Raw genomic sequence first — 11,366 nt, forward strand, 5'->3', positions numbered from 1 at the left:
CAGTGCGATCGGATTTTATGTCAACAATGCTTTATCATTATATAGAAATTATTTATTGACAATAAAATATTTTTTTGAAATTGCAGGGGGCGGGGTGGTCAATTATAGACCGATCATCATAAAAGTTGGTAGAAATATTTAGGTTCATATAAAACTTGTTTATGTACAATTTCATCACGATATTAGTTATTAAAAGACAACTATGAATGTTCAAGTCATTTTCTTAGGGGGTCCTGTGTGGGACTAGACCGATTTCTCCATATTTTTATATATAATTTCAGAGTCTTAAGAACTAATTTGTGCAAAATTTTATCAGGATTATTGCATAATCAAGATATTCATGCCCGCTGAAACAGCATTCCGAGGATACATTTGTATTGCCCATTTTCAATACCAAACAAACCTTATCAGCAGAGAGTAATTTCAGCCAGCTAACTCCTGTCGTTTGGACCATATTGTGTTTTCAACAGACAGACAGACAGACAGACAGACAGACAGACAGACGGACGGACATAGCTAGGTCGCCTTATAATCTGATGAGGACCCAGTTTTGGTTCTACGAGCAATATTTCGATATGTTACAAACGGAATGACAAAATCATTATATCCCCCATCTTTTTTGAGGGTGAGCTACGATTGTAGCTACACCATACACAAAAAATTTAAACATTTTTTTGAGGCCAAAATAATTTACTCTTTTATATATTTAGAAATATTGTTTTTAAAATGCATTTAAAAATATTACTAAGAATTACTTAGTCTTTGCGGTTTTCATAAAAATGAATACAAAGTTAAATATTTAATAAATTTTTATATTTTTTTACTACGATTCCAGTCAATTGAACAGTTTTCTTGGAATTTTGTATGCTATTTCAGAATGTTGTATTATGTTCAATATTGTTTTTATTTTCCAATGTTTTTAAGTGCAACAAATAATTTTTTCATTAAAACTGCGACAATTAGTTCTTAAGAGCAGTATTTGAAAATGAAAAAATATTTAACGGCATTTGTGATTGTGATAAGCAAAATTCTTTAAAACCTCACAAAGGCAGAGGAAACCGCAAATATGTAAGATGTTTGAAAAATACATGAAACATTCAAAACTTAATACCCTACACTTCGTAATACTTGTTTACTATGAATAGTGAATAGGTTTTAATCTTCATTTACAAATATATTTTTAAAAAAAGGGCCCATATTGGAAAAAAATTTCGATTTTGCATAAAAATTTAAAAAATTGTATTTCTTCAGTTACAAAATATTTATTTTAATAGATATCCGACTCTCATCCCACTAAGGGACCAAAATTATCTTAAAGGAATGGACCAAAGCTTTCTTTTGAACCAAAAAAAAAATCGATTTTGCCAAAAAAAGTCAAATATTTTATGTTTTGAGTTACAAAATATTTATTTGATAGATATCCCACTCGCATCCAACTAAGCGACCAAATAGGTCTTCAAGGATAATATTTAAGCTTTATTTTAAGAAAAAAGGGCCCATTTAAAAAAAGTCAAAGAAAAAAAAATATTAAAATTTTTATATATTTTTTTAATACTAGCTGACCCTACAGACGCGAGTGAATTTTGAGAGAAGCGGTTTGAAATGGGTAAAAATAGTTAAAAAGAAAAAAAAACGTATTATTGAATGATAATTTTTATTCATATAGGTGTGGGGTTTGTTTGATGTACAATGAATCTTATGGTCACAGAATAAAATATACATAGAAGCGTTACTGAGAGATAACGTACCTAAGTCAGTTGTCAAAAACCTAAGACTGAAATATGAGTGATCACAGATCGAGCACCTTTTCATGAATAAAAGCTTATTGGCCAAGTTATTAGCAAATTTAGATATTTTGAGTTTTTATATAAAAAATTCGATTTTTGTTCAGAAATATGAGTGATCACAGATCGAGCTGATTTTCTTAATTAAACGCTTATTGGCCATGTTATTAGCGTATTTAGAATGTAGACAACACTGAAATAAATACTTTTAATTAGATTTTTAAAGTTTAGGGAATCCCCATATATATTGTTACGTTTTAACCTTTTCAAAACGTTTGGTTTATTTCCTTTAAATAAACCGGATACTTTTGATTGCAAACAAAACCCGTTTAGTAGTTTAAAAATTGTAACAACTCCTTATTTATTTAAAATGCACAACAACAGAATTAAATAGTCACTCAATGTTTTTTTTTATACACGTTTATAAATTCTCAGAAATACAGACACTTTATAATGCAGTCATGCCCAAGCCCTATACTCTTGGTACTCTTTTGTTATTGTAATTGCTCTTAGCTATAGGCTGTGTGTTTTGTATACTCACTAGAGCACTCAGCATTAGCAATACAAAATACACAAACAACTTTGTCTTATTATTTTTTTTGTCGTTCTTCACTGAATACACGCATGTTGAAAGCAACAACACTTTCGTATGCTTGCTGGTAAGCATTGACGACTGCGATCATCCATGTAGATTTTGTTTTTGTTTATCGTATGATATTTTAAAAATGTGTGTGTTGAAAGTGAGTTTTTTTTTCTTTTTTCTTTGTATGAATTGGTTTTAGCAACAACAAATATTGAATAAAAAGTAGCTTTCATTGGTGTTTACTCTTCCATAAGGAACTTGTGGGCACCCCTGTTATAATGTATACGAATTCACTTGAAAAATACAGCACATTTTAGGGCACTCAGTTGATGTTTATTCTCTGATAAACTGACTAACGACTGCAACCTCTGCCACTATTTTTAACACTGCATTACCATCTAGAAAGTTCTATTTCTACAATGTTCCTTAACTGAATATTCGAATTCAAACAGCGTTGCCAACTTACGATCAATGGTCAACTGAAAGCCTTCACTTAATAATGCCCACAGACGTGTTACAGTTTGCTATTACAGCACTGTTATTTGACAGCATTATGCTACTTTTAAATCAGCTCTTAAAATCGTTATATTTGAATTCAAGTACAATTTCGTAACAATATAAATAATGTGTTTACATCATCTAAATAAATTTTTTTTGTATGACAACGAATGAGTAATTTCTTTAGCTATGTACAGGCGTTCTTAGATTTTAGATATATTGAAAAAAATAGGCGTGGTAAATTTTTCTTACGAATTTCACTACGAACATTTAAAAAAAAAATTAGCCAAATCGGTGCAGCCGTTTTCCGATTTTAGATAAATCGGAATAAATGTTCGTGGTCAATTTATCTTCCCGCAAAAACCTAAGTTGAAGCACGACGAAAATTGTGTCTGAGTTACTATCCAATAGAACTAACCTTGGTGCAAATTTCATTCCGATCGGAAGACATCGATTTCAAAACTTTTTTCACTTGACATAATATGCCCCATATATATTCTGGATCCTTATAGATAGTGGAGTCGATTAAGCCATGTCCTTCTGTTTGTTGAAATTAATTTTCTGAAGACCCCAGATATCTTTGCTATCCAAATCTTCAATAATTCAGACAGTCATGCTTTTGAGAAGTTTCCTATTTAAAATCAGCAAAATCGGTCCACAAATGGCTGAGATATGAGGAAAAAACCAGGACAACCTAGATTTTTGACCTACATCTGGATTACTAAGACATTAATATAGACAATATGGATATATAATGATAGATATTTGAAAGGCATTTGCAAAGACGTATATAAGACCATAGTAAGTTGGACCTACAATGGGAAAAAATATTTTTTAAACCGAATTTTTTTTTCTTCAAAAAAAAAATTAAAAAAAACAAGAGTGCTATATTCGGCTGTGCCGAATCTTAATACCCTTCACTAAATTATGCTTCAAAATTTTAAATATTTTTAGGTAAACAAAATTTAAATTTTTTTCCAGTTGTTTTTTTCATTTTTTGGAATTTTTCGATTGTTATTTTAAATTTTTTTTTTTAAATTTAAAATTTTTTTTTTTTAAATTTTAAATTTTTTTTATTTGTATTTTCAATTTTTATGGTGAAAAAAAAAATTCGGGTTAAAATTTTTTTTTCCGATTTTGATCCATTGTAGTTCCATCTTACTATGGTCTTATATACGTCGTTGCAAATGTCTTTGAAATATCTATCATTATATATCCATATTGTCTATATTAATGTCTTAGTAATCCAGATATAGGTCAAAAATTGAGGTTGTCTTAGTTTTTTCCTCATATCTCAGCCATTTGTGGACCGATTTTGCTGATTTTTAATAGCAAATCGACTCCGCTATCTATAAGGATCCAGAATATATATACTTTATAGGGTCGGAAATGAAAATGTAGAAATTACAAACGGAATGACAAACTTATATATACCCTTCTCACGAAGGTGAAGGGTATAAAAATTTTAAAATTTAAAAAAAAAAAAATTTAATTAAAAAAATTAAAAATAACAAATCGAAAAAATTTTTTTTCCAAAAAATTAAAAAAATAAATTTTTTTTACATAAAAATCTTTGAAATTTTTATTTTGAAGTATAATTTGATGAAGGGTATATACGACTCGTCACAGTCGAATATAGCTATCTTACTTGCTTTTATCTTGTATCAGTTTCGTTAAACGGTTGTTGTTCCAGCTAAGTAATGATCGATCTACTGTAGCTGGTCTAGGATAATGGGGATTCCAGAGACAACGCCCTCTATGTGTTTGGTGTAGTGGTGGGGAACCTTGATAATTCTTGGTTTCCTACCTTTTCTCCCAAGGGGTGGGTGACGTTCTGCCTGACCTCTACCATGATGTTATCCTCTTTTCCAGGGGGAGGATGGTCAGGGTCTTTTTGGATGGATTGTTTAGAGGTAGGTTAATTTAAAAAAAAAACACGAAAATCATGAACTTAATTATTCCAATAATAAAATGTTTGTAAACCACTATGCATGGTGGTCCAGGAGATAACTTAATATAGACGTTATTTCAAATATAAACAAAATGGAAACTGCCTTGTCTGGATTGTATTGCTTCAGTTTGGCCTCGTTCAATGTTAAAGAACTCCAGCAGCAAAAGAAAACATAAGTTTGCAAATATAGAAAATATCAGAGCACTCGATTAGTTAAACTAGCCACTTATATTGTGTAGGGTAACGAAACCACAATTTTTATCCAAAAACTATTCCGTCTGAGAGAAACGCATGTTAGTTTTAGGAATATTTCAAACAGTTCAGTTGCATTTAGAACGTCAAGGAAATAAGTTGTGCTAAAATTTAAAATTCATCATGTTATTTCAAAGATATTACCTATTTTTGGCATTACTAATGCTGGCTTTAAGCTTCAGTGTTACTAGAGCTTCAACTTGTGGTAAATTTGAGTGTCATGAAAATGCTAACTGTGGTGTGAACCACACTACTCTAGAGCAATATTGTGATTGTAAAACGGATTACACGAAAACTGAACTAGAAAATAATGTCTATTGTTGTTCGAAAGTGGAGGAAGATTGTGCTGTAAATCGTAAATGCAGCAGTAATTTGAAGTGCAAAGAAATCGGTGCAGAAGATTTAGAGGAAAGTAAAGAGCTGGATGTGTCTCTTAGTTGTCCAGAATCTGAGAAGTGTCCAGACAAATGCTGTGCTGTAAACGAAATATGCAGTGTGGCGGAAAAGAAGTGTGTTTCTAAAGATAATTCAGATGAGAATAATGAAATCGATTCGACTCCCATCTGTCCTGCAGCCCAAAAGTGTCAAGAGAAATGCTGTGCTGAAGACGAAGAATGTGATAATGAAACAAGTGAATGTGTTCCGAAAGAAAGTCAACATTTACCAGCTAAAGTGAATAATTCTAATGAGGATTCGGTTACTGTCTGCGATAAGTGTCCAGACAAATGCTGTGCTGAAAATGAAATATGCAGTAAGGCTGATAATAAGTGTGTTTCTAAAGATACTTTAGATGATAATGATCTTAGTGATATAGTTTTGACTCCAGTCTGTCCTGCAGCCCGAAAGTGTCTAGAGAAATGCTGTGCTGAAGACGAAGAATGTGATAATGAAGCAAGTGAATGTGTTTCCAAAGACACAACATATTTACAAGCTAAATTGGATACTCCTAATGATGATTCGGATATAGTCTGCGATAAGAACCAACAGTGTGCAGACAAATGCTGTGCTGAAAATGAAATATGCAGTAAGGCTGATAATAAGTGTGTTTCGAAAGTTAATTCAGATGAGAATGATCTTACTGATATCGTTTTGACTTCAGTCTGCCCTGCAGCCCGAAAGTGTCAAGAGAAATGCTGTGCTGAAGACGAAGAATGTGATAAAGAAGCAAATGAATGTGTTTCCAAAGACACAACACATTTACAAGCTAAAGTGGATACTCCTAATGATGATTCGGATATAGTCTGCAATGCGAACCAACAGTGCTCAGACAAATGCTGTGCTGAAAACGAAATATGCAGTGTGGCGGAAAACAAGTGTGTTCCTGCAGATAATTCAGATGAAAATGATTCAACTACCACCATTACTGAGCAAATCACTGAATCCACAATGCAACCTACTACAATTAACAATGTTTATATTACGAAAGAAACCACCACATCATATGTTCTCCCTATTAAAGATACTGAGGACACCACTGTTTCTTCGCTGCAATCTACTATAGCGGACAACAATGTTAAATTTACACAAACTGCATCCACAGATGAATCTACAGCAACTGAAGAAGTTACTACAGCTTCAATGAATTGTCCGCTAAAACAAAAGTGTCTCAACAAGTGTTGTTCCTCTCACGAGTTATGCAACGATCAGCAGAAATGTGTTAATAGCGATCCAGGAGATTTCTGGGATTTATTTGGTTTCTCCAATGAAGAAATTGCTAATGCTAAAACCACCAACAAACAGGCAAATAATGATATCAAACCAAAATTAACATGTCACAGCGATCAGCAACTCTGCCACGATCAATGCTGCAGTGCTCAACAAACATGCAATGACATGCAGCAGTGTATTGCAAAAACTAACGTTTGCAGTCCCGGGCAAATTTGTGCGGAGAATGCAAAAGTTAGCACTGAAAAGGCAGCCATGGCTTATACAATGATCGGATCCGGCATTCTAGTGGCAACATTGGCATTTGGTGCTTTTAAGTTGTATGATTTTAGGCGTTCAAAAAGGAATTTATATTAAGAAATAAAATATATAATATGTAAACTAAGAAGAAGTATTTTTTTTAGTAAGTATGTTTTGAGAAAGCATTAACAATTTTTGTTTGTTTTAAAATTCTTATCAGCATAAAACGCGCTGTGGTTTTAAAGGTTGTTTTCTGCGGTTCAAAGATAACGAAAGTAAAGTGTAAAATATTGAAACAATATACATAAATTAATTTGAAATAAGAAGTTTCTTGGTATTTCCATTGAATATTTCAATTGAGGTATAATGCTAAAAGAAATTTATCCCTCTAACCCGCAAGAGTGGCTCAAGGAGTACTTTACAAAATACTAATTATATATATTTATACCCTACACCACCATAGTGGGGAGGGTATTATGCGTTTGTGCAGATGTTTGTAACGTCCAAAAATATTAGTCTAGCACCCACCTTAAAGTATACCGATCGACTTAGAATCACTTTCTGAGTCGATTAAACGATGTCCGTCCGTCCGTCCGTCCGTCTGGTTGGCTGGCTGGCTGTCCATGTAAACCTTGTGCGCAAAGTACAGGTCGCAATTTTGAATATATTTCGATAAAATTTGGTACATATAATTTTTTCAGCCCAAGGACGAACCCTATTGAAACTGGCTGAAATCGGTCCATTATTTCATATAGCCCCCATACAAATGTCCTCCCGAAATTGGACTTTATCGGTCATAAATTTTTATTTATTAGGGTATTCATTCGACTAATGATCGTTCGATTAATCGAATAATTTCTTACGAATAATTATTCGAACAATTTAAAAATGGCCATTTTCGAATAACGAATAATTCGAACAATTTTATGTAGAATAATCGAATAAAACGAATAAATGTTCATATATATTTAAATTTATTAAATTGGCTAATATTTTTCATAATTTCAAATTTAAATAAGTAATAATAACTCACAAAAATTGTATTGTTTCTGAAATTCGACAATTAACTATAGACAAAGGGACTTTCGATCACTGTAGATGAGTGTTCCGATAGCTCCTTCTATAAATATATAAATATTACTGCAAGAAGTTACAATTCTAAAAACAAATCTTTCAAAATTTTTAACTTAGGACTTGAACCAAAGAAAATAAAAGGTACGGAATAAAATATTTGTTATTTGGCTGGCCAAATATTAATGGAATCGCAATTAGTAATCAAAAATTTTAACTTAGATTAAAGTGGAGTTGAATGTGATGGAGAATGTGATTTTGAAATGGTCGTCGAAAATTATATTGAGGATGACATTTATAATGATTACATTATCTAATCTTAAAATATATGTACAGTGGTGGACACCAATTTAAGACAAATACTTGAATTTTTTTCATCAACTGAATTTTAAGTGCGATAGAGCCAAAATAAAAGGACCTCTAAGGGTATGAAATTTATTATTAATGTTTGTAGTTTCTGAAAAATGTTTGGAAAAATCGGTAAAACATATATGGACAAAGATATGTGGAAATACGTTGACCCACCTCAGCGAACATCCGCTGTTAATAACATGATATGACCGAAACTAATGGAACTAAAAATACGAAATTTGGTCCGAATATTTTATAATAATAAAAATATAATGATATAAATGTGAGAAAATATGTTTATTTAAAAAAAAATTTTTTTGGTCAAGTTGTAGAACAATTTTATGTGTTCGTGGTGAATATGTATGAATTGACACAGTCGAATAAAACACACTTGTGTGTTAAAACAGTCCTCATGCATACATATTTGTGGAAATATTTGAAAAAATAATTGACAATCACGTGGAATTTAGAAAACAATTTTTGTCTTAAATTCGTGGCCACCACTGTATATAAAAAACAAGTAAGAAGGTATGGTCGGTCAAGCCCGACCATATAATACCCTACACTAAGTAAAACAGAAAAAACATTTTTCTTTCAAAATTTCAATAATTTATATTTTTGAGTGATTTTCGAAGGTGGGCCTAACATGGGAGCTATGGCCAATTATGGACCGATCACCATGAAATTAGTACGTGTGATTTATGTCCACATTCATTTTGTGTGTATACTATCATTTTTGAGAGATTTATGCACGTTAAAGTGATTTTCGGAAGCGGGTCTATATGGGAGCTATGACTAATTATGGACCGATCGTAACAAAATTTGGTGACATGAATTTTGTGTATACAAAACTTATTTGGAGCCGAATTTGTGTAGATACATATATAAATTAAACATTTATGACCGATAAAGTCCAATTTCGGAAGGACATTTGTATGGGGGCTAGGTGAAATAATGGTCCGATTTCAGCCAGTTTCAATAGGCTTGGTCCTTGGGCCGAAAAAATAATATGTACCAAATTTCATCGAAATATCTTCAAAATTGCGACCTGTACTCTGCGCACAAGGTTTACATGGACAGCCAGCCAGCCAGCCAGCCAGCCGACCAGACGGACGGACATCGTTTAATCGACTCAGAAAGTGATTCTAAGTCGATCGGTATACTTTAAGGTGGGTGTTAGACTAATATTTTTGGGCGTTACAAACATCTGCACAAACGCATAATACCCTCCCTACTATGGTGGTGTAGGGTATACAAATATACATATAATATATGATACCGCGTACGTAAGTGTTGCAAAATATTTAATAAATCGCATGATAAACACAAATATTGCAAACTAACGTTTTGTTGCAAGAAAAGCAGGAGTTCGTCTTATGTAATTCCCAAGACCAGTTTATTAAGCAAAGATTCGGCAACATTGATAGAGCTCGATGTAGAATACAATTTGTTATAAATAATTTAAAATAGTGAATAATTAATTTACTAAAGAATTAGTTACTCAATTTAAAACCCGAATTAATGAACGACATAAAAAGTTCTTAATACGTTTATATTGTATTTGAATTCAGGATCATGTCCAACTAGCTCAAATTTTTTAAAGCATATATCCAAAACGGAAACTAAACGGTTTGCTGGTCAATTGTTTTGTAGATTGTTCGGGAGTTATTCTGATCAGAATATTTCTCTTGAAAATTTAATGATGGACTTTGTTTTCGAATGTTTTTTTAACATTATCAATACTTGAATTGTTAACTGTAACGTTATTTTTTGTTTTTCTCTAACAATAAAATATTAAACAAGTAAGAAAGTATGGTCGGTCAAGCCCGACCATATAATACCCTACACCAAGTAAATGAGTAAAAATATTTTTCTTTTAAAATATCAATAATTTATATTTTTGAGTGATTTTTGGAAGTGGGCCTTATATGGGAGCTATGACCAATTATGGACCGATCACCACAAAATTAGGTCGTGTGATTTATGTCTATATTATTTCACCTAGCCCCCATACAAATGTCCCCTCGAAATTGGACTTTATCGGTCATAAATGTTTAATTTATCTATGTATCTACACAAATTTTGCTCCAAATAACTTTTATACATACGAAATTCATGTCACCAAATTTTATTACGATCGGTGCATAATTAGTCATAGCTCCCATATAAGACCCGCTTCCGAAAATCACTTTAACGTGCAAAAATCGCTTAAAAATGTTGGTATACACACAAAATTCAACATAGTTAACTTTAATATAGACATAAATCACACGACCTAATTTTATGGTGATCGGTCCATAATTGGTCATAGCTCCCATATAAGGCCCACTTCCAAAAATCACTCAAAAATATAAATTATTGATATTTTAAAAGAAAAATATTTTTACTCATTTACTTGGTGTAGGGTATTATATGGTCGGGCTTGACCGACCATACTTTCTTACTTGTTTTTTAATTTAACGGTGACTTTAGTTGCAGATTTGTTAACATTTCCCTCGAGGGTCGAAATGCATTCTGACTTTTAGTTTTTGTTTTGTGAGTGATGTCATAATTTTAGCACGATATATTTTGTGTGTGATTTCTTTTTTTTTAAATCAAAGTTTTTCTAACTTTTAGTCGCCCGATCGCTATTCGAAATATTTTTGTTTAAAGGTTAGATATTTTTCATTCAGTCTATGCATTTGTAAATGTTAAACAAAATGTGTGTTGAGAACGCAAAAACTAAGGGTTGACTCAGGGCAGTATTGCAGGTTGTGTTATATTTAATAGTTTTTTTATATTTTTTGTTATATTTTCTCTTATATAAAAAAATAAGTGAAGCCCGACCATATAATACCCTACACTAAGTAAAAGCGCAAAATAATTTTTCTTTTAAAATTTCAATAATTTATATTTTTGAGTGATTTTCGAAAGTGTGCCTTATATGGGAGCTATGACCAATTATGGACCGATCACCGTGAAATTAGGTCGT

At 31.9% G+C, this 11,366-nt stretch overlaps 1 protein-coding gene across 1 annotated transcript; it reads left to right on the plus strand.

Annotated features, from left to right (window-relative positions):
* Positions 1 to 5,230: 5,230 nt before the first annotated feature.
* On the plus strand, positions 5,231 to 7,090 carry LOC135950860 (prestalk protein-like). Its single transcript, XM_065500384.1, has one exon. The coding sequence runs from the start codon at positions 5,231 to 5,233 to the stop codon at positions 7,088 to 7,090; it is 1,860 nt and encodes a 619-aa protein (XP_065356456.1).
* Positions 7,091 to 11,366: the final 4,276 nt, after the last annotated feature.

Source organism: Calliphora vicina, chromosome 2 (genome assembly GCF_958450345.1).
Source record: "Calliphora vicina chromosome 2, idCalVici1.1, whole genome shotgun sequence".
NCBI lineage: Eukaryota > Metazoa > Arthropoda > Insecta > Diptera > Calliphoridae > Calliphora > Calliphora vicina.

Coding starts and splice junctions, on each gene's coding strand:
- LOC135950860 (XM_065500384.1), top strand. CDS start 5,231: ATGCTGGCTTTAAGCTTCAGTGTTACTAGAGCTTCAACTTGTGGTAAA.